The 24,856-nt window shown below is 40.8% G+C and overlaps 1 protein-coding gene across 3 annotated transcripts in view; it reads left to right on the top strand.

Annotated features, from left to right (window-relative positions):
• Window positions 1-268: 268 nt before the first annotated feature.
• The window catches only part of SH3D19 (SH3 domain containing 19), a 162,974-nt gene continuing 138,386 nt past the window's right edge, over window positions 269-24,856 (top strand). For all 3 annotated transcript variants that reach the window (XM_058550186.1, XM_058550187.1, XM_058550185.1), the window contains exon 1: window positions 269-704. In XM_058550186.1, the coding sequence (XP_058406169.1) occupies window positions 593-704 (112 nt within the window). In that variant the 5' untranslated portion in view covers window positions 269-592. The remainder of the gene's footprint in view (window positions 705-24,856) is intronic.

Below are 24,856 nucleotides of genomic sequence, written 5' to 3'. Positions count from 1 at the left end.
TCCCAGCTGTCCCATCCCTCCAAGTCCGGCTTAGGGCAGGTTCCTCCTCCTCCTCCTTTTGTTTAAGTGTCAAGCAAATGGGTTTCCTGTTGACACCGGAATATTGTGAAGGGGCAGGAAGAGGCCAGGCCACCTCCTCTTTCCCCTCTTCCTATCCCGTTTATTTATTTTGTACATGTTTGTTTTGGTCGAGCGAGTGGTTCCAGCGCGTGTGGTTGTGGGGCGGCCTCGGTGGCCGCTAACCCCTCCCCGAGGAGGCGAGGCCCCGCCAGAACCCGCCCGATCCCTGGCTCCAACTCTGCGGGGCGGGGAAGGGAAAGAGGAAGGGGGAAGAGAGTAGGAGAGAGAAAGCAGGCAGGAGGCCGCCGGTGCGCCGCGAGGAGGCGGGGAGACTGGCTCGGCCGGCCTCTCCCCCGCGGGCTGCAGGTGGAGTCCGCAGAGGTGGCCGTTTCCGCAGCCGCCGCCACCTCCTCGCCAGGACCAGCTTTCCAGGCCCCGAGGGCGCTGGCGTGGGGCAGCCGGTGCTCGCGGAGGGGGCGCCGGGGCCCGCAGCTCACCCGCCGTGCCCCGGCTGCGCCCCCGCGCCTCGCCCATGGCTGAGGGCCGGCGGCGGGAGGACGAGGAGGAAGAGCTGCGCGAGCGCCGCGAGCTCGGGGGGCCGCGCCGCGCCCGGGGCCGTGCGCTCTCGGGCCACTCGGCCGCAGGTGAGGGGCGCGGGGAGCTCCAGAGGGGACAGGGGCACGGGGGACCGAGGTCTGGGCGCCCCGGGGCCGCGCAGGTCCTGCCCCGGACCGCGGCGGCTCCCTCACCCGCCCGGACGGGACCGGCACCTTTAACTCGGAGGCGAAAACGAGGGAGAGTGGCTTTTCCATCCTCATCCTCACTTTCGGGCGGAGCCCGAGGAATTTCAAACTGGTCTCTACCTGCTAGTGGCCCTGGAGCCAAACTACAAATTTCCCGTGCAAACTAAATCCAGGAGCTGCAGGCTTGGAATTTGTGGCCCGGGTGATTACTTATCTCCGAATGAGTGAAAGGCCGGTGGAGAATTCGCTGGGTCTGGCGGTCTCGGTGAGAACCACCCCTCCCGATAGGTTTGCCTGCGCTGCCGCAACCTGGTCGAACCGTGTGCTAATGGTCAAGTCTGGTTACCATGTCTCGTGAACTTCGGACCTGTGGTTGTTTGTCCTCCCGCCCCTCCCCCTCACCCCCACCATGGTGGCGCTGACCAGTTTTCTGTAAGACTTGCTTTAGAGTTATTTTGTGAGTCCCCTAGTCCAGAATATAGCATCCCAAAAGGCAGATTCGTTTGGACTGAGGATCATTTCCCGGTCTGTAATTACTTTTATGATCTTGTGTTTTTGGGTGCAGAAAGGCGGCCACGGATCAATAGTTTGGCACATAAGTTGAGTAAGCAGTGAGGGAGTGTAGATCCACAGCCCTTCCCTCTTCCCGGAGCAGCTTTTCAATCAGACATAATAGAGAGGAAATTCTCTGGCCTTTGGTTCCAACTGGATAAGCCAGTTGTCTGAAAACAAGAGGGAAGAACAAACCTGGGGAGATGACAACAAAAGGGAGATAGAGAAGTGAGACGGATTCAGATGAGAACTGTCCATTAAAGCCTCTTTAGAAAGTGGAATGTAGTGAACATTCCATCAAGCCATGGAGAAGTTCTCCTCTGTGGCTCCCTTAACCTAAGAGAAAGTTGGAGAATTAAAGAGAAGATAATGGATCTGTGGGGAACAAATGGAGGGTGGAAAATGGGATGAAAGGAAAGAATTTAATTGGAACATGAAGAAATAGTCGATTTGATGCCCTTTGTAGGATCTTGGAACCTTAAAAATAATTCCTTTTCCCCATTACAAGGACTTGCCACCAAAATAAGGCATTTGACTATCTACATGAACACCAACTGTTCTGGAAATAATTGATAGTTTTGTTCAGTATAAACCCAGACCTAATGAAATAATGGGTAATTGCTGGATATGAGTAAATACTTCTTGCAAGAATCCAATGAAAAAACTTTACAAAGATGTACCTCCATTGAATTACTGATTTAAACAGTGTGGGGTACCTTGAATTCCTGTTACCTTCAGCAAAAAGCTTCACTCTCTTACAAGGGACTTTACTGTGAAGAGCTGGATTGGAGGTCAGACTAGATATGATCCAAATATATGTTTATCATTTAGTTGCAATATGTGTTTTTATTCCAAGGCTGGTGGAAATGGCATTTTGTAACTTGTTTTTACCAGTTCCTTAATTTCCTAAGGCTGGCAGAAGCTTTTCTAGGTTCTGTGATAATATTTTGCTGAGACATGACATTGTGTACTTTTTCATTTGGAAATTGGTGTTTGCAGTTTCTAACCATTTAATATGCCCTCTCTCCATTAAGGGGTGAGGGACAGAGATATTGTGGAGTGGGTAGAGGGTTAAACTTGCAATTATTGGTCTTCTTTCTTTCAGGATACGGTGTTTAATAGCTTACATTTCTTTACAAGATGTGCTCTTCCTTCCCCTCATTAGTTAATGTGTTTTTCAGACACCATCACATTCCTTACCAAGCTTGGGCATTTGTTAGTTAGGTCTGTACTGGATGTTCTCTCTCCGAGTGAGAGTATGAACTGACCCAGAGGCTTAATGTTTCTTCTACTTAATATCTTTCTAATCTTTCTCCTTTCCTGTTCTCATCACTCCCACCTCTTCCACCACTTTACAATCTAAATATTTTCTCTTTTTCTTTGATCTCACATAGCTTGACACCATGAACTTGGGGTTTATGGACTTGAGGGAGTCTGTGAACCCCTTCTCTTCCTGCTAAATTTAGGTGTGGTTGTGGAAGTGTGTTTGTTTTTGCAATGTACATTCAGAAGAGCATATAAAACCTACAGATTGTAAAGTAAAACTCTTATAACCTATACTCATGTTAAGAAATAGAATCTTGTCAGTTCCCTAGAAGCAGACTTCCATCCCTCCCAGTCATGGCCTCTTCCTTTCCCATTAGGGAACCACTTTTTTGACTTTTTCAATTATTATTTTCTTGCTTTTTTGTAGAGTTTTACTTGTATGCAGATGCATACACAAATGCATCCCTCTACAATATAATTTAGTTTTACCTATTTTACAACTTCCTATGAGTGGAATCATCCTGTATTTTTTTTTTTACATTTTCTTTAAATGTCTTAGCCCTTTTAATTTATTATTTATTTATTTATTTATTTATTTATTTATTTATTTATTTATTTATTTTTTTGTGAGGAAGATCAGCCCTGAGCTAACATCCATGCTAATCCTCCTCTTTTTGCTGAGGAAGACCAGCTCTGAGCTAACATCTATTGCCAATCCTCCTTTTTTTTTTTTTTCCCCAAAGCCCCAGTAGATAGTTGTATGTCATAGTTGCACATCCTTCTAGTTGCTGTATGTGGGACGTGGCCTCAGCATGTCAGGAGAAGCGGTGCGCCGGTGCGTGCCCGGGATCTGAACCTGGGCCGCCAGTAGCGGAGCGCGCGCACCCAACCGCTAAGCCACGGGGCGGCCCTGTATGTAGTGTCATGATTTTTTCACTCAATATTAAGTTTGTAAGATTTATCCATACTGGTACATGCAGCTGTAGTTTCTTTTCATTGTATAGATACTTTTTGTCTATCATTTTTTATTGATTTGTGGGGGTTCTTTTTTTACACAGGAATCTCAACATTTGTTGGTTATGTGTGTTGCAAATATCTTCCACTCTGGCTTATTTTTTTTTTTTTATAATTTTATTTATTTATTTTTTTCCCCCAAAGCCCCAGTAGATAGTTGTATGTCATAGCTGCACATCCTTCTAGTTGCTGTACGTGGGACGCGGCCTCAGCATGGCCGGAGAAGCAGTGCCTCGGTGCGTGCCTGGGATCCGAACCCAGGCTGCCAGCAGCAGAGGGCACACACTTAACCGCTAAGCCACGGGGCCGGCCCCTGGCTTATTTTTAAAATTTTCTTTATGGTTTCTTTCAATGTGGAAATTCTTAATTTTAATTTAGATATATATGAATCTTTTTCTTTATGGTTAGTGTCCCTCCTCCCCTTACTGTCCCCCTGGCTTAAGAATGCTTTCCCTAGGGGCCGGCCCTGTGCCTTAGTGGTTAAGTGCATGCGCTCCGCTGCTGGCGGCCAGGGTTTGGATCCTGGGCGCGCACTGATGCACTGCTTGTCAGGCCATGCTGTGGTGGCGTCCCACATAAAGTGGAGGAAGATGGGCACGAATGTTAGCTTAGGGCCAGTCTTCCTCAGCAAAAAGAGGAGGATTGGCATGGGTGTTAGCTCAGGGCTGATCTTCCTCACAAAAAAAAAAAGAATGCTTTCCCTGCCCCAAGGTCATGAAGATGTTGTCCTGTATCTCCTGTTGTCTCCTAAAAGTTCTGTAGCTTTCTTTGGGGAGAAGTGCCATAGCTTTCATCGGACCTTCAAATGGGTCTGAGAACCTCTGATGGACCTATAGCATTTTTATATTGTTTCTCCAATGGGCAGGGAATACAAAATTCTAGGTCCTCCCCTTGTCACTTGAAAGGGTGGGAGACATTTAATAGGGTTTAATAAATACTAATAAATGTACTTTTTCTGTATATTGATGTCTTTATGGTAAACTCTAGAAGGGCTGACTTCTCCAATGTGTTTTGAGTAAAATAACTAATATTGTCAGTATGAGGGCACAGAAAGAAATTCGTTGTGCTTCTTATCTGTTATCCCCCGTGAGGTGGGTATTATTTTCTCCATTTTGTAATTGAAAAGATTGAGGTTCAGAAATGTGTAAGCAACTTGCCCAAGGCCCCTCAGCTAGTAAATGGCAGAATGGGGACTTGAATGCAGGTCTTTTTGACCTGAAAGTCCATGTTTTTCCGAGCTATCGCACTGATTGCTGATAAAGTCTGTTGCTATTAATGCTCCACACATTTATAGCTGCATGGTGCTTGTTATACTTTAAAAATACTTTACATTTATCTGGTGCTTTTCTGCTTGGGAAGGGCTTTCACAGCCTCATTTAATTTGATTCTTACAACAACCTGAGAGGGAAGAGGGTACATTTTATTATTCCCATTTTAAAGGTGAGTAAACTAAGACTCAGAAATGTTAGAAGACTTAATCTAAAATAATACAGCTAGGTAGGTATAGCTGCACCTCAGTTACCTCTGTTGTGTGTTCCAAGTCATAATCTATAGTTTTTTTGAGTTAATTCATATCACATACCAAGTCATATTCTCCCAGAGAATATGCGGCTCCGTCTAATAAGTTAGACACTTTTGAAAACTGCATTAATTCTTCTGGGCCACCACTGTACAGTTTTTGTTATTAGAATTCCAAAGCTGTCTAATTTATTTTGGAAAGTTATTTTAAGTCCCATGGAAACTATGGATATATTTACACGTTGTTTAAAAATCCTGCACTTGCCAAGTTCTTTAAGAAGACCTGTCTTGTTATCCCCATCAACATAATGTTTACAAAATGGTGTAGAAAATCTGGGCAATACAAAGAGATATCTAAAATAGGCTCCTTGCTTTTAACGAACATGTCATAGAATTAGGGAAGGTAAGACTAATACACTTTAAAGAAGGTAAATAAGAATATAAAGTAGTCCATGGTGACTATCAAATGGAGTTTAGCATAAGAGAACCAGACTCTCTTGGTTCCTTTCTTGGCTCACCTCTTACTAACTGTGTGACCTTGGACAAGTTACCTAACCTCTCTGTGCTTCCATTCTTTATTTGTAAAATGAGAATATTAAAAAACCTATTGCATAGGGTTTGAAGATTAAATGAGTTAATATATGTAATACCCTTAGAGGATGGCCAGGCACATAGTAAATACCTATAAAGTTATTAGTGTTTACTTATGTGTACTTTTGTTATTGTTGTTAAGATATCTGACACTTAGTTGAGTGTACATTTTTCTTTACTGGGCAATAGTTATGGGGTTTCAGGTTGGCAGAGAAAAAGGATATAAATCTGCATCTTTACCATTTGATAATCAGATGTAGTTGCTCTGCTTTGGAGTTCATGCATTTCTTGGAACTATATCAATCCTACAAGATCCCCAAAGACTGAAACTGGTTCTTCATTTGGCATTCCTTACACCATACAAACTATTTTAATGTGGTTTGTAGTGATATTTAACTTTTCTTCATTGTCATAAACAAAAAGCTCACTCGTGTGATGTAAGCAGTTATGTTCCAAGTGATTTCAGCAAATCAGAGGTAAGTTGATGATCTTACATCCTTTTCTTTTTTGTGAGGAAGATTAGCCCTGAGCTAACATCTGTTGCCAATCCTTCTCTTTTTGCTGAGGAAGATTGGCCCTGGGCTAACATCCGTGCCCATCTTCCTTTACTTTATACGTGAGAGGCCTGCCACAGCATGGCTTGGTAAGCAGTGCGTAGGTCCACGCCTGGGATCCGAACCTGCGAACGCTGGGCTTCCAAAGTGGAGCATGTAAACTTAACCACTATGCCACCAGGCTGGCCCCTTTTACATCCTATTTTTAACCAGGATTAATCCCTTCATTGTTTGTTTGTTTGTTTTTTTCAACTTTGACACTATTCATCCAGCATGTCTGTAACTTCATTGGCATATGACATTCTGGGGGCAACATCGTCACTCTGTTTTCCCTCAGATCATTTCAGCTTTGCATTCAGTAGTACTTGGAGATTCATCCTCTGAATGCCTGGGTTCGAATCATGTCTCTCTCAATTAGCTTTAGCCTCTGGCAATTTACAGCGACTTTCTGGGCCTTAGTTTTTGCCTTATTAATTGAAGGGATGAGGCTTCCAGCTTTACATTTCATAATTCTGGAAGATGAGGAGAAAAATAACTTCTGACTTGGTTTACAGATGTTTGCCAGTGTGCTAGGTCAGATCTTGGGGGATTTCTCTGGGCTCCTTGAGAAGTGCTCTGTTGGTGAGGGAGAAGCCAAAGGTGCAAAGCTCAAGACATTGCCTCTGTTAGAGAGGGTCGTTGCATTAATTTAAGTTGTCCTGCAGGCCCCTTTCAAGATAGGAGCTCTACTCATAAGGTGATGATGTTCCACTTCATGGGTAGAGACAGGGGGTATGTTCTCGGGGAATGTATAGTACTAACATATGTATGATGGAAATGTTATCAATAGAGTACAAGATGAAAATATATGTCTAGTAGCTTCAGAGCGTTGAGTAGGGTTAAGGTTGGGGAGGAAGGGGATATAGTCTGACACAGGGCAAGAAGAAGGCCTGGCCCCCTCATTTGTAAGATGGTAAAACATCAGTTCCTGCCCCTCAGCAGATTTAGGCCTCACTTCTAGGAGCTCTAAGTTGCCCTTGGGGAGGGGATGGGTGCCTGGAGAGGGGGGCTGGTATAGACAGTAGACTCTTCTTTTGTTTTAATAAACTGTTTTTTAGAATAGTTTTAGATTTACAGAAAAACTGTGACGATAGTACAGAAAGTTGTCATATACCCCACATCTGATTTCCCCTATTATTAACATCTTATCTGAGTATGGTACATTTGTTACAATTAATAAACCAATATTGATGTATTATTAACTAAAGTCCATATTTTATTCAGATTTCCTTAGTTTTTATCTAATTCCTTCTTGTTTTGCAGGATCCCATCCAGGATACCATATTACATGTAGTTGTCATGTCTCCTTAGGCTCCTCTTGGCTGTGAGAGTTCCTCAGATTTTCCTTGTTTTTGATGGCCTTGACAATTTTGAGGAGTACTGGTCTGATATTTTGTAGAATGTCACTCTATTAGGATTTGTCTGATGTTTTTCTCATGATTAGACTAGAGTTATGGGTGTTGGGGAGGTATGAGTGTTAACTACAGAGGTAAAGTACCATTTTTGTCACATATTAAGGGTACATTATATTAACATCACTTATCACTGTTGATGTTGACCTTCATCACCTAGCTGAGGTGATGTTTATCAGATTTCTTTACTCCAAGGTTACTTTTACCCGCGACCCCCATTTCCATACTGTAGGAAGTGAAGGAAGTCAGTATCCACAGCCCCTACTTAAGGAGTAAGGAGTTATGTTCCACCTCCTTGACAGTAGAGTATCTACACAAATTTTTCAGAATTCTGCACAGGAGACAGCATTCTTTTTTACTCTATCCTTAGGTTTTTCAGTCTCTCCAAAGATCTACGTTGGGATTGTCTTTAGACCCTGCCTTTTGGGGAATGTAAGCTCAATTCCTCCACCCTAGTTCTGTCCAAAGTATCTGACGTGTGCTGATTTCTGGCACATAATTTCATTTCATAATTAGAAAGGAAAGGCATGAAATACCTATGTCTGATTGAGGTGACCTATGACTAAAACTCATGCACATTCAGAGTATCAACAGGTACAAAGGACTAATTTTCTTTCTTTTCCAATTTTGGAAACGGAGAGGGAGTTAGAGTAGGACGCTAACATAATCAAATAATGAATTTATATTTATTGTGTGCTAGGTGCCAAGTAGTATTCTAATTGTTTTACCTGTATTTTTCTTGTTTAGTCCTCGTACCAATCCTATGAGGTAGGTGTGACAATTTCCTTCATTTTACAGATGAGGAACCTGAGGCCTAGAGGGGGTCAATCATGTACAGTACTCAAGATCACACAGCTAGGAAGTGACAGAATAGGATTCTGTGGCAGACTCCTAGTTGCCTACACAATATTCATTCCCTCCTTCTTGGTAAATGGAAACCTATATTGCTGAATGTGGCAAAGTGCCCATGGACAAAACTACTTCTCCCAGCCTGCTAATAAGATGCTAGTAAAAGTTGTTGAGTGAGGTGTCTAGGAAAGTTCTTTAAAGGGGGCTCAACTGCACGGAATACCCTTTTGCCCTTATCGGCTTCCTTCCCCCTCCTACCAGGAACAAGGATGTGTAGCTCACAGCAGCCATCCTGGGCCATGAGGTTACCTTGAGAATGGAAGCCATGAACTAAGAATGGTGGAGCAGAAAAGTTGATGGAACCTCAGTTCCCAGTGATTAAAATAGCATCATCATATGAGCTTTTGATTGCCTGCCTCCTCCTTTATTTGAGAAAAAAATAAACTGTCTTATTTAAGCCAGTGTTATCTTAGGCCTCTATAACTAGCAGCTGAATGCAATACCTAACTGATAGAAATTCTAACGATCTTCTTGTTTTCCTCTCCTTAGCACCAGGCTATAATGCATTTTGTTAACATGAGGTTACCTTAGGATACCTAGATTTTTTTTGCTATTTTGTGCTTTATTATAGTGTGACCTTGGACAGACCACTTAAGAGTCCCTCCTCCTCCCCTTTTCTTTTGCGTCTTTTAAATAGGAATTATTCATTCTCTAACTACTCTACAAGTTTATTATGGGGAACATGCTTGTAAACTTCAAGTTCTCATGTGTGATGTATAGTTCTTGAAGTGGGTCATGGTCATCCTTGGACAAGTTTAGGGGGACTGAAAAGGAAAACCATAGAATCTGAAAACAGTTTTTAGATTTTGACATTTTGCCTAGTGCCAGGTCTAAATACTTCTCAGGGAATAAATCAATAGAAGCTGTGAAGGGAGGTGATTTTGTTCCTACTCTGATGCCTATGAGCAGATTAACAGTTGCATTGCTGATGAGCCCTATGATGCATGCCAGGGCTGCTGCTTAAGATCAGAGTTCAGTTGTTTTCAATATGGCTGCCTCCATTGTACCGGAGTGTTGTTTTCCGAAGATACATTAATCAAGGAATCAGTATACTAGAAGATAGCTAAATGCTTTTTCTCTGCGAGCTGGCCAACAACAAGGGCACAGAAGAAAATGTTTGTACAACATGTGGAGAATTCGTGTTTCTGGCAATAAACATTGCCTTCTCCAAATAGTCCTTAGAAACTAGTACAGAGGTGTTCATGTAGCACTTGGAGGTCCTCCAACATGGGGCCACCCATGTGAATGATCCCTTCTTGTACTGTCACCACACCCCTTGTTTCTTTATTCCCTCACAGGACTGCCCCTCAACACACATACTAGCTCAGTGGAGATAACTGGAGCTATCTGGAGATTACAAGGTAGATTTGTGTTACTCAGTTGAGGTATAACTCTTGCCAGTGGAGGGTGTGGTTTGTAAATGGAAATCATTTGGAAGAAGGAGTGGTATTTCAAGTTTTAAAATGTGCAGACTTGCATTTGGATATCACTCTTAATTAGATGCTTAATAGTGTGAAATGTGTAATATCACAAACATTTTCTCTCTCATGCTTTTCTATTCCTATTTCTTCTTCATAGAAAATTTCTTGAGGTATTCAACTTTATAATGTGGTGTGGTATTTCTCACATTTCTGTAGCTATGGGACCTCTAAAGAGTGCTTCTCAAACTTTAGTATGCCTACACATCACCTGGAGATCTTATAAAAATGCAGATCCTGATTTAGTAGGTTTGGGATGGAGCCTGAGAGTCTGCATTTCTAACAAGCTCCAGGTGATGCTGCTGCTGCTGCTGCTGGTCCCTGGACCACACTTTGAGTGACAAGGCTCTCAATTATCTCTACCTCAGTACCAGGGTTCTCAACTCTGGCTGGGCATCAGAATCAACGGGGGAGCTTTAAAAAAGACATATGCTCATGACCCCACCCTCAGATTTCCTGATTAATTACTCTGGAATAGTAGCTGGGGAGCTGGATTTTTGAATTTCTGTGTGAGGTGAGACTCACTGGCTTAGCGTCTTATTAAAAAATGTGATGTTGAGTGTTTTTAGTGTGATTTCTTGCAATTTGAACTATGTTTTTCCATCATAAGTAATTCATGTGATGACTTTTAGTCAAACAGAATAAATAAATGGAATCCATCATGCATTTTATACATGATTCTATTCAATCCCTCTATTGTAGAGCCCAAGAAGGCTCCACATAAAGAATGGTGTAAGGAGCCATCACTGAAGTAACTGGAAAGCAATGTATGTGATAGCTACGTTCTTTCAGATTGCAAGAAAGAGAGGCCTGTTCCGCTAACCTCAGCTGATGGAGGCTTATTATAAGGATACATGCGTAAGTTGGAAGACACAGGAAGTAGTCTCAGAAGTCATTTGGATATAAGAGTAGCTCTAGGAAGCTGACAGCAAATAGCTACTTCAGAGAACATTCCTTCGTTAAGTTGGGATGACTGTTATCTTTTACGTCAATGACACTACCATTTTTGTGACTCAGTTTACCTCTGCTTCCATGGCTTCTGAAGTTACTGAATAATTGGTTCTTTCTTGTTTTTCTTACAGTCAGCCTCTCCAAGAAAGAGGCTCTAAGTAGGTTGGCAAGTTACCTCCTGCACTGAGTGCCTCTTTTGGGCTGGGTTCTCATGCTGGTTTACCTCAGAGCCTATGACAAACTATACATAACTACATTTTCAGACTCATCCCTGGTCCTTTCTCCTGGGGGAGGATGGTAGAGTCCTGTGGTACCCACCTGGCTACCAGCATGCGAGAATTGAGAATCGTCTGCAGCTGCTTCTGTCAGATGGGACTTTGGGCTTGGGGAATGTTCTGAGGTTTCTTGTAACTGAGAGAGGGTAAAATTGGCAGACTCCACGCATGACCGGAACACTCTGACTTTCAATAATGAGGGAAGAGACTTATTTGTTCATTGTTATAGCCCCATAACTCAGAACAGTGCCTGGCACATATGTTCAATACATATCTGTCAATTAGAATGGAACTGAATTTTTAAAAAATGATTTCATGTAGTTTTTATTGTTCGTTTGATTGCATTTTATTCTAAGCCAAATCCTTATGTACACAATGATGGAAAGGGAATTCCTATTCTGCCCATGGCTGACCCTGTTGAGAAGAAACAGTATGCTCTGACACGCAGGAATTTCACATTTTCCTGTTTCCTTTTTAGTCTTAAGACCTTTAGATGTTTGCCACTTGGTGCCATCAGTACAGCTGGCGCCAGGCTTTGGGCTGAGGGGCAGCAAATGGATGTCAGGTCCAGGGCGCAGAGTCCTTCCTAACGGCCTCGCTTCCGGGTCTTTTTGGCTGTGGCGGTGAAGGGGCTCCACAGGGCCTCGAACCCCTGAGCACTGAGGACCTTCCCCAGGCGGCGGCCGTCGACCCGCACGCGCCCGGTGGCGCCGGCCTCGCCTCCTCGGGCTGGGCGCGGGGGCCTCCGCTGACCGATGTTCTTTCTGCGTTGTGAGCGGCTTCTCCCGGCGCCCGGGCGCCGCCATCTTGGATTCTGACTGAATCGGATTTTATAGTTAAACTGTAGATTTGGATATTTGGCCAAGAAAAGGAGGCTAATTTTCAGGTAAGGAGAAGGGCACTGGGAAGATAGGAGTCGCCATGACTTGCAGCAGCTGCTGCTGCTTAAAAAGCCCTAAACCCCATAAATATGTGGAATAGTGTGGAGGGTGGATGATGGAGATATTTCTGAGGAAAGATTGACTGATCAGGCGACACGTGGGATGTAGGGTGCCAAGTCCAACGTTGCTGACCTTCCCTGACTTGGGAAAAGGAGGCTGCCGTTGGACATTCTCTCCGGGAGAGGGGCAATGATACTGAACATTTAGTATTAAGCCTTAGTTAGAGTGCGTTTGCTGTTAGTGCTAAATATAATGACGAGTACTTAATGGAGCACTAGGAACAAACCTTTCAGTAGCTCTTTGAGTGCGAGGATTTCGTAAACCTTGTAGAAGGTAATTTGGCACTGATGCCCTCGTAGGTTTCCAATGAATGTTTCATGAAGATAATGAAGCATTAGGGGTTTTAATTCCAATATTCTTTAATTCTTTGCTCTTTTAATTGAAAACTAGATTTCTTACTCCTGTGTAGGTTTTTTAAAGGTACCAACTTTTTAGCATATCTGAAAACATTTTATTTATCAGTTATTTAGTGTTTAATGTATGTCAGGAACTCATGTAATCCTAACAACACAGAAAGTCAGGTTCTTTTTTTAAGATGAGAAAAATGGGGCAAAGAGAAGTGGAGCTGGGATTTGAACCCCTGCAGTCTTTTTTCTACTTTAATTTTTAAATTTATATACAGTAGACTTCTTTTTGGTACATAGTTCCATGAGTTTTAATACATGTATAGAGTCATGTGACCGCCACCATAGTCAGGATACAGAACAGTTTCATCACCTTGAAATTCCTGTGCTGCCCCTTGTAGTCAAATCTTCCGTATACCCTTAACCCCTGGCAGCCACTGATCTGTTCTCTGTCTTGGTAGTTTTACGTTTTCTAGAATATGATATCATGTCTGTACATGATATGTACATATAATAAAGTATATAGCCTTTGAGACTGGCTTTTTTCATCCAGCACAATGCTGTGGAGATTCATTCATGTTGTTATGTGTATCAGTTTGTTACATTTTACTGCTGAGTAGTATTCCATTGTATGAATGTACCACAGTTTGTTATCTGTTTACCTCATGAATGATATTTAGGTTGTTTTCAGTTTTTGATGATTACAAATAAGCTGCTATAAATATTCATATACAGGTTTTTGTGTAAACATAAGTTTTTATTTCTCTAGTTTAAGTACCTAGATACCAGTTTGCTGAGTCATATGGTAAATATATGTTTAACTTTATAAGAAACGGCCAAACTGTTTTCCAGAGTGGTGCTATAACATTTTGAATTATTACCAGAAATATATGAGAGTTCCAATTGTTCCACTTCCTTACTAGTCCTTGCTATTGCGAGGTTTTTCTTGTTTGTTTTTGTTTTAGCCATTCTGATAGATATGTAGTGATATTTCATTGTGGCTTTAACGTGCATTTCCTTAATGGATAATGATGTGGAGAATCTTTTCATGTGGTTAATTGCCATCCATGTATCATCTTTGGTGAAGAATGTTCAAATCTTTGCACTTCTTACAATTAGATTGTTTTCATATTGTAGAGTTTTTAAGAGTTCTTTGTATATTTTTCATTCAACTCTTGTTAGGTATAAGATTTGAAAATATTTCTCCTAGTCTGCAGCTTATTTTTTCATTCTATTAGCAGTGTCTTTAGTTCTTTGAACATATTGAAAATAGCTGATTTAAAGTCTTTGTCTAGTAAGTCCAGTGTCTGGGCTTCCACAGAAACTGTTTATATTGGTTGCTCTTTTTTCTGTATGTCAGCCCTACTTTCTTCTTTCTTTGTATGCCTCGTAATTTTTGTTCAAAATTGGACCTTTTTTTTTTTTTTTGCTGAGGAAGATTAGCCCTGAGCTAACATCTGTTGCCAATCTTCCTCTTTTTTTGCTTGAGGAAGATTAACCCTGAGCTAACATCTGTGCCAGTCTTCCTCTACTTTTACACGTAGGTCGCCACCAGTGTGGCTTACGAGTTGTGTAGGTCTTTGCCTGGGATCCAAATTCATGAACCTGAGCCACTGAAGCGGAGCACGCCAAACCTAACCATGTACCATGGGGCCAGCCCCCAAAACTGGACATTTTGAATATTACAATGTAGCAACTCTGGAAATCAGATTCTTCTCCCTCCCAGTATTTGTTCTTGCTGCTTAATATGGTGGTGGTTGTTTGTTTAGTGACTTTTCTGAACTAATTTTTTAAAGTATGTATTCTTTGTGATATGTGGCCCTAAAGTCTCAGTTTCATTAAACTTAATGGTCAGCTAGTGATTGGACAGAGTTTTCCTTAAATGCCTAGAACAAAAAAGAAAACCTCTCAGTCTGCAGGTGTGCTGTATGTGTGTATCACACCACACTTTCCACACTCATCCAATGTATAATTTCCCTTAGTCTTCACTTTCTGCTTGTGCAGAGCCTGAAGGTCAGCCAGAGGTGAGAGCTTAGGGCCTTCTCAGGCCTAGATCTCTTCTGAGCATGTGCCCACCCTGGGAATGCACATGGTCTTCTAGATTCCCTGGAATATATGAGAGCTTTTCAAAGCCCTTATTCCCCAAAGCATCTCATTCTCTGGCCTTTCCTCCCAACTTTTTTGGTTAGTCTTTTGTTTGCCCCAACTGTTATCCATTGCCTCATGCAACAGCAACTAATAGATTTATTTGCCTGTAAATGTTTTCAACAAACTGCCTCTAGCTAGCCACTTTTTAGTACTGGGACAGTTCTGAATTAGGCACAATAAATGTACATCTTTTGTGCTGGTCTTCCAGGGCACCACCAGACAGGTCAAAACAAATTATTACAATTCTTTGTGAATGAGGTTCCTTCTGGTACTGGGATTAGGAGGGTAGGCTGTTATTTTCAAGGCTACCACTGAGCTGGAGAATGGGGGATGGGACCAGAGTAAGTTAAAATGTCACAAAGCTCGTTGCTTTAACCAAAACCCAGCTAGTTTTTCTTAAGTGTTTTGCTGTACTTAAGTGCGTTAAGTAGTTGCTGCAAGCTTTGGTTAAGTTTCCAGAGTTCCAAAAAAGTTGATTCTGCAGTTTCTGCCAGTTTTTTATTGCTTTTATGGAGTATGAACTTTTGGAGTTCATTACTCTGCCATTTTCATTGATGTCACTCAAATATGGATTAAAAAAACAAACAAAACTGATTAAGATTGTCAGTCTTTTTATGAGCAAATTGGTCCAGGTTTTCCCAATAAAATACCAAAAGAGAAGGTATAGATATTCTTATTCATTTTTTAAGTGTTTGTATATCCCACAGTAGCATTATCAAGGATTTCAGGAGCCTCACTCATCTGGTTACAGTGCTGGGGTCAAGAGCCTCCATTTAAACCCTGCATAGGCAGCTTGCTTTTCTCAGTTCCAGGCCACAGACAATCCCTAACCTCCCTCTTGCTTTTTAAAGCCTGATTTCCAAGGGATATCTGGCCAGGGGAAGGCCATATTCCTCTTTGTTGTTAAAAGAGTGACTCAGAGAAAGCAGTTTTATTGCACTGTTCTGATATAAATCAGTCATGTGTTAACACTCTGGGGGGTGGAGTTGAGGGGGGAATGGGGTGTGTCACTTTATATACTTTTGTATTGTTTGAATTTCCTCCAATGAGTATTACTTTGGAAATTAAAAGAAAGAAAAATAAATTAAAAATGCCATGTGAAATAATTGCTTGCTGGTCCTAGTGTATTTGTTGCTTATATTACGGTATTTTTTTCAAACCCGTTTTGCCTTAAGATGAGTTACTGTAATGATCATAGCAAATGCTGTCCTGTTAATAAAAGAAATGATTGATAAAGTGTTCGAGGAAATAATAGTAGGAAGGAGGTATATAATTGTGTTTCCTCTGAAGATCCTTTTTCAAACGATGGCTAATTTATCATTTGTTCACCTATCTGGTCCTATGACATTCAGTTGTTTTTATGAAAGTCACAGTCACTTGAAAAGCAAATCCTCATTTATAACCAAACTGTTGAAAGCTGTTGAACATAATCAAAACCTACCCTTAGCATTCTCTGCCTTATTTTTTCCTGTGTATTTCATCTCCATCTTGTGACCCAACAGAACCTAGTCTAGAGGACTAGATTCAGGAGACTTGCATTCTAATGCTCAGCTTGCACTAGCCATGATTTAATCTCTCTGGGTCTCAGATTCCTCACTGACAATATGAAGGATTTAGACAAGGGATCTGGAAACTATAGCCCTGTGGGCCATATCTGGCTCACTGCCTGTTTTTGTAAATAAAATTTTATTGGAACACAGCCATGCTCATTCATTTACATATTGTTTATGGCTGCTTTTGTGATGTATCTGCAGAGTTGAGGAGTTGTAGCAGAGTCCTTGTGGCCTGTGAGCCTAAAATATTTACTGTCCAGCCCTTTACAGAAGAGGTTTGCTGATTCCAGACTATCAAGTTTCCTTTCAGGTTAAAAATCCTTTGTTTTAGTTTTGGGACACTTGGGCCAACTATTTTTTTTTCCATCAGATTACTTGTTAGCAGATCACCGGAAAAATTCAACCGGAAGAGTGGAAACACACATCATACATTGTTATTTGTTCAACACCTATATCCATCATAAATCCATCATATTTTGTTGTTAATGCTATGGTTACAAACAACCTCTAGAGCTCAGTATCTTATAACAGTTATATTCAGCTGGTGAGCTACAGCTCAGTCTCAGTTGTCTGATTCATTCTGGAATCCTGGCTGAAGGAGCAATCCCTAACAGAGAAAAAGAGCAATGGACAAACTATGTGCTAGCTAACCTGCTCAGAAGTGGCATATATCACTTTTACTTACGTTTCTTTGACCAGCTGTGATGTTAGTGATGTAGGGAAGCATAATCCTGCAGAAGGCCCTGCAAGTCACCTGGTACCTTGAGTGGGTGGATAATCCCTCTACAGAGAGAGCAGTGAATCATTGGGAACTACATCGTTATCTACCACAGCCTTCTTAAAAGGTTTGCTAGCGGGAGCAGACTGAAACTAATGTCAAAAACTTGGTATTAGGGCCTGCCCTGTGGCCTGGTGGTTAAGTTCAGCATGCTCTGCTTTGGCCGCCTGGGTTCATGGGTTCGGATCCTGGGTGCGGACCTACACCACTTGTCAGCCATGCTGAAGCGGCGACCCACAAACAAAATAGAGGAAGATTGGCAGAGATGTTAGCTCAGGGCTAATTTTCCTCAAGGGAAAAAAAGAAAAGAGGAAAATTGGCAACAGATGTTAGCTCAGGGTTAACCTTCCTCACCAAAAAAAACCGCTTGGTTTTAGAATTCTGTGTTATTTTTCATAAACTCTCTGCAGTTAATAAGTAACTAGAAATTGGCCATTGAGCTTTTGGAGTATATTCTAATTTTCTCAACTTGCTTATTTAATAAATGCTCAATGTAAGAATGTAACATGTCTGTTTGGATTTCTTTTTTATAGATGCTAGATGTCTTGAACTTAGATTTCTCACCCCTAAGCTGTCTTCTTTAAGGTTTGGTATCTCACTGAATGACTTGAGTCAAGCTGCCCAAGCCAGAAACCTGAGTGAAGTTCTTAACTTCCTCCCTCCCCCAACATGATTACTCATATCTAATCAGTCAGTCAGTAATTCTATCGAGTACATCTGCTATGTAGCTCTGACTCTGTCCTCTTCTCTCCATCCACATTGCTACCATCCTGGTCCAGGCATGTCTCACCATTCGCATCAGCCTTTCTACCTCATGGTTTGCTTCTCTGTAATCCATTCTCTACACAACCACCAAAGTGATTTTTAATCTAAAAGGCAAACTGATTGTGTTAAAACCTTTCAATGTCATATACATTGTATCCTCCCCTTAAAGCTCAAATTTCTTAACATGGCCTTGCACCTTTTTCTCTTTTATTTTTTTCTGGGAATTCCCAGTTCTCTCCTGTTTGCATAGCTTACTTTCATGACTGGAAAAATGTAATCTTTCTTCTAGAAAGATTTTTCTAGAGCATATTTTATGAGCTCACATAGTGTTTGGTAGATGTTTTTCACTTGTAGAGAAACACTTGATGAAAAGTATTGTGCAAAGCTGACTATGTGCAGTATTGAGCATGGTCCAAAAGCAGGGTGCTCCCATCCTGATGCTCCATGGATTGTTCCTTCTTGGAAGGGCTTGGCTAAGACAGATGGGCTCCAAAAAAGGGTAGGTTGACATTGGTTTTATTTAACTTTCTCTGTGACCTGTTTTTAGAGTTTTAAAATGTACCCATTTTAGAACTAGTCATTTATTGGGCCTCTAGCTCACTGTTAAGTGAGCTATCATAGTTTTCCTTATGATACCTACTGAGCAGCTTCTGGACAAAAAGAATATGAAACAAATGCATTTTTTTAATACTGTATCCTCGAGGTCTTTTATGTTAGTTCTCTGTTTCAGAAATAAAAATAGCTTCATGGAACTCATAGGGATATAGGAGATTTCTCCTATCTATATACTTGCCTTTGAAGATGCTCTAGTGATTTTAATTTTTAAGGCTGAAATGTTTTCATTATTTAAAATTCATTGACACAAAATTTCTTTGATCAACCAACTGCTATCCTTTCTTTAGACTAGTTAAAGGAATTTTTAATAAAATGAATCAAATGTCTCTCAACTCTGAAGCTTTGCAGTTGTGTAACCACAGTTTTGTTATCATAAGCTAATTTTTAAAAAGCAAGCTTAATTTTTTTTAAAAAAGGTAAGGTTCACAAAAAACTTTACATCTGTATAAACATTAAAAAAAAAGGGAGTCAGAGGCATATTGACCACATCCTTAAGCATGAGGAGAGCATCTAAAGGATGATAGTGATGAACACAGTGGTTACATGGGGATTTGAACTTTCTATGTTAGATATTTCTGTAACGTTTTGATTTTTTTTTAATAAGCAGAGTTGGGAAAAAGAATTTTTTAAAAAGTATTTTTTTAAAATGAAGAGTTACTTAGTTTCCTCCTCCTTAGGGAGGGAGTAATTGTCTTATCAGGGTTAGAACAGGCTGTCTGTGATTACTTACAGTATTCCAGAGATTCTATGAATATAGGGATTCTTGAACATCTTGAAATTACATGAAAAAATATTGTGTGTGTGCATGAGTACCTTTTTGGGTTAGAATTATGTGGGTAAGAGGGTCCACAGAACAAACAGATTCTTCTGATTTTATTTCTCTAGTCCTCCCTCTCTGAGCTCCAGACTGGCTACTCAGCATCTCTACTTGAATATCTAATAGGCGTCGCAAATCCAACATGTATGTATTAGTTTCCTATTGCTGCTGCAACAAATTAATACAAATTCAGTGGCTTCAAACAACATGAATTTATTGTCACAGTTCTGGAGGTCAAAAGTCTAAAATCAGTTTCACTGCTAAAATCAAGGTGTCTGTAGGGCTGCATTCCATCTTTAGGCTCTAGGGTAGAGTCGTTTCTTTGCCTTTTTTAACTTCTGGAGGCCAGCTGCACTTCTTGGCTTGTGGCACCTTGCTCCATCCTCAAAACTGGCAGCATAGCATCTTCGCTTCTCTCTTCCTAATGCTTCCGTCCTTATGTCTTCTACATAATCTCATAAACATCTCTGACTCTCCTGCATTCCTCTTACAAGAAGATTCATGATTACATTGGGCCCATCCATATAATTCAGGATAATCTCCCCATCTCAAGTTATTTAATTTAATCGTATGTGCAATGTCCCTTTTACCAGGTAAGGATACACATTCATAGGTTCTGAGGATTATGACATGGACGTCCGTGGGGGTCATTATTCAGCCTACTGCTGGATTTGATAGCCTGGCAAATCTGTTCCTCCTCCAGCCTTCCTCATTTCATTGACTAGTATGACCATTCTCAGCTTGTAACCTAGGAGTCATTCTTGATTTCTCTTTTCAAATCCTTATTTTTCCCATCCTCCCATCCCAGTTACCACCTTTGCTCCCACCACCCACATCCAGTCCACCAAATCATATCCAAATCCAAAATGTTATCACAGTTTTATTACCTGACTGTATCTAGAATCGGTCCTCTTCTCACTAATTTCCACTAAAATCAGAATGCCTTTAGCATTTTGGAGCCTTAGGCCCTCATGCTCTCCTATTCTTTTCACTGCTGGGTGTCCATAGCTAATTATGGTACTAGGCGATGTTGGCTAGGTGTCATAAGAGTGGTACAAAGTGCCACAGGACTAGACCCCAATCACTTTATTCCAACCATGTGGAGATGGGAAGTGAAGATTTACATGATAGAAGACACTGTGGAGAGAATTTGGGTCAGTTGAGGATAATTATTCTGAAAGGCAATTAGAATTTCCCATTAAAGATTTCAATCTTTTTTATGCTTATGACAGTGAACATTTCGTCTCAATTATTGATAGTAGAGAATAAAATTAATCTCTGATTATTTTGAATGACCGCTTCCTCCCCTTCCTGAAGAAGGAACATGTTTAACAAAATTCTCAGGCAGCTGATTTCTAGTAGGTAAAAAAACTATACATAATCACATTTGGTGGGGAGAATATTACAGCTTGAAGTCAAGGTGAAGTCAAGCATCTGAAAAGATAAAGTACCCACTGTTGAAATAATATCAAAATATAACGTCCACATTTTATTATTCTGAGTCCTTTTTCTGTAATGTCCCCACATTTTGGGGATGACTATACAATTTAGTGAAATAAAAGAAAAAATAGGTGATTGTTTGAAATAGTCTATTTGTTATATGAATAGAAGATCTGGAAATAACTACATAAGTTTTTCCCCACTTTTAGGGGAAAAAAATGCTGATTGGATTTTCAGCAGTCTTAGTGTATAGCTTTGTTATAGCAAATCCCACCTTAATTAAAATTCCTTGAGACATGAAAATGAAAATTGGAGCATATTAAATCAGATATTCCAAGAAATAAAGTATTATGCGAATTAAAATAGATTTTTAAGGCAGAAATGCTGTTGAGGCTCCCTCCAAAATAGAGTGTAAAGATGTCCCTATTTATTTCCTCCTCATTTGGTCAGTTGTGGTGTCACTGACTAAATTCATTACCAGTAAGTGCTTGACATTTTAGTTTTGTGAATACAAATGTTTATTGATATTTTTTCTCCAGTAATGTGTTACCAGGTGGTGTATCTCATATATGGAGTTAAGCTTTACATTTTGTGTTTTAGCAATTGAAACAGGAGATGTATGTAGTTAGTTTGAGCCTTTTTTTGAAATACGATTACAAGAATTATTTAGAAGATCTTTAGAGAGCCCTAAATACATCACAAACTAGTTGTTTTTTGTTTAGTTTAAGCAGAAAATTAACTTTCCTGTTCATTTTTAAAAAACAGCTTTACTGAGATAATTTACATACTATATAGTTCACCCATTCCCTGTTAATTTTTAAAATCATTTCCTAGGGTTCTTTCAATGTGTTTTTCAGATATTCACTACCTCCTTTTCTTATCAATGGACAGAAATAAGTGGGTTGAGGTGTACCAGAGAAGAGTATTCCAGGTATAGAGAACAGATACAACAAGGCCTTGAGGTAGAAATGTGATGAAGGAATGAGAACGTTGGTCTGGGTAAGAAGGAAAAAAACAAAAAGGAAGTAAGGTAGGTGTCTTAGTGATGAATTATAAAGTAGATGGTAAGAAACTTGGGCTTGTGCCTTTCTTCACCTTTGTAAATGGGGTCTTATTGTAAGGGTAGTGCTGATGGGGAACAGGGAAGATGAGAAACAGCACACAGCCTCATGGAGTCGCCTTCCTCACTGTTGTTCAGGGTACTGTAGCCTTCTAGTGGTTGGCTTATTAGCACATTGGTATCTGATTCTCATTCTCTCTGCTTTTTGTCTAACTCTGCTAAGATCCAACTACCCTCTCTGCCATCCTAGCCCCCTCATGGCCTCTGCATACTCCCACGGTCAGTGGTGTGGGATTTTCTATTCTTTAGTCATTGCCCTGCTCTCAGCCCTCCAGTGCCTTCTCATCTTACTGAGAATAAAATTCAGAGTCCTTACTGAGGCTTACCAGGCTCTGCAGGACCTGCCCCCTGTTCCTCTCTGGTCTTGGTTGCTACCCCTCTCCCCTTTGCTCACAGTGTTCCAGCATTGACCTCTGTTCTTCCTCACACATACCCAGCATACTCCCCCCTCAGAACCTTTGTACTTGCTGTTCTTTATACCTGGAATATTTTTTCCCAAGTATTTTTTTGCTTCCCTCCTTCATACAGGCCTCTGTAAAATGTGACCTCCTTAGAGAAACTTCCTTGACCTGTATAAAGTAGAATCCCCCACCCTGATACTCTATGTACTTCTTCTGTTTTATTTTTCTTTATCAGACTTTCCTGTACCTGACATTATAATAAACATTTATTTTGCACTTGGTTATTGTTTTTCTCCTCCACTGGAACGTAAACTCCTTGAAGACAGGCTTGGGGTGTTGTATGTACTGCAGTATACTCGGTACCTGGAACATGGTGTGTGGGCACTTAATACTGTTGAATGCATGCTGACATACTATACGACCTACATTCAGACTTCCCAGGAGAAGGGATCTGTTGGGTGGTCCAGTATTGAGTGCATCTGTTGGGTAAGATGCGAGGCCAACTGCCCCACTGCCCCTTGGGCAGCTGTTAAGTCAGGTGCTCATCCTTGGTACATCTAATCAGTAGTGGCTGTGTGATCTCTTTTTTCTCTATCCCTTTCTTTCCACTTGAATGGGCTGGTCTCTCCAAAGGTTTTAAGTTTCAGCTCTAGGTTCATGAGAAAAATTTTGCCAGATCCCATGCCATGGAACAGTTGCTTCCTAAGGGTCTGGAGGAATGAGAGGAAGCAGTATTTTGGCTTTCTTGACCTTCTTTACGTCCCTTGCTGAGTCCTCCTGGTGTATACATTCGTGTGCTTTCTCTTCCTATTTGTTCTTCTCTAGTTCTTGATTTTAGTCTGTTTTTTCTCCTCCATTTTCCTTCTTTGCCTCTCTTTTCTCTCTCTTCTTTGCTCTCATTTGCCATTTTGCTTTGTCCTCTGTGTTATTCCAGAGCTTGCTTAGCTTGAATTCTTACCTCTGAGAAACCTTTCAATTTACCTGTTTTGTGTACTCTTTTCTCTCCTTTGTTCCTTATGGCTGGAGAGATGTGAGAAAAAGAAGGGGGCTTCCTTCATCCTCTTATTTAACTAATATTTAAATATCTGCTTCATGCAAGACATTGTGCCAGGTTCCGGGCTACCTCAGTAAACAAAACACCCAGGTTCTCAGTTGGGGAGACAAAGAGGTTGAGTGTTTATCATTCATTCATTCATTCATTCAACAAATATTTATTGAGACTGGCATTTAGTGGTTGGCAAAAACAAAATATTCTTACTCATGGACCTTACATTTTGGTAAGACAGATGTATATTAATTAGGCCATTACACAAATGAATGTCAAATTACAGCTATGTTGAGTCCTATGAAGCAGGGCTCCATAGTGCTATGAATATATATTAGGGGAATTTGTTCTGGTCAGGAGAGCCGGAGACAGCTTCCTTGAGGCAGTAAAGGGTGAGCTGAGATCTGAAGGCACAGAAAGAATTAACTAGGCAAAGGCGGCAGGGCAGAGAGAATAGCAGATGCACAAGTCCAGTGCTGAGAAGGGCCTTGGAGCGTTGGAGGAAGTGAAAGCATAGAGAGCAGGTGGAGTGAGGCCAAATGAGGCTGAAGAGGCAGGCTGGGTCATATCCTGCAGGGCTTTGTAGGCCCTGTTCAGGACTTTGGTCCTTATTCTATGAGTATGGAATGCTTTTCAAGTGTGTAAGCAGAGGAAAAGGAGAGAAAAATATATATATACTTTTTCATTTTTAAAACACTAGTCTGAATGCTGTGGAGAATAAATGGAGTTGAGCATAGGTGTAAGCGAGGGAAAGGATGTGAGAATGCCACTTAGGAGGCTGTAGTGGCAGTCCAGGTGAGAGGTGAAGTTAAGGGTTAGCAAGGATTTTAAGTTTCCAAACCTATCCTCACTCCCTATTAAATGTATTTATTTATCCAAAAAATTATTTTTGAAAGTTAACTTACCAGAAAAGATACAGGTGCAATAAAACTTAAGTTCATTCTATGAAGGTTGATTTAAATAAAAAAGAATATGAGTGGAATTAAATCACATAATCTAGGATAGAGATAATGACTGAAATCGAGTATAAAACAGCTCTGAGCTCCTGGAAGCCAAGGCAGAGAAGGAAATAGTATAGGTCATGTGATTGTTTAACAAAAGGAAGTATGCTAGTTAAGCAAGGGATATAACCTTTTCCTTATAAACATTTAAAGTACTTTATTATAGAAGTGACATTAAACAACCTGGACAGATCCACATTATTGAAACCTAAGACCTTAGATCTTGAGATCATTCATTTTTGTTAGTAGGTCACATTAGTATTTCAAAAAGTAAAAATTTCAGAAAAATACAGAGCTGAACTACATATATGCATTTCTTATTTGACCACTTGCTATAGAGGGGAAGTGTAGGATAGTAGAGAAGGTGAGAAATATAGACCAGGTAAGAAGCCCATAATGCAACCCATGGGCATAAAGTAAACCCTTAATATAATTCCTTGAGCACCTTCTCTCTCTCTCTCTTTTT

Source organism: Diceros bicornis, chromosome 11, assembly GCF_020826845.1.
Source record: "Diceros bicornis minor isolate mBicDic1 chromosome 11, mDicBic1.mat.cur, whole genome shotgun sequence".
In the NCBI taxonomy this organism is placed as follows: domain Eukaryota; kingdom Metazoa; phylum Chordata; class Mammalia; order Perissodactyla; family Rhinocerotidae; genus Diceros; species Diceros bicornis.
The sequence above is the reverse complement of the archived record's forward strand: the minus strand, read 5'-3'. Positions and strand labels throughout refer to the sequence as shown.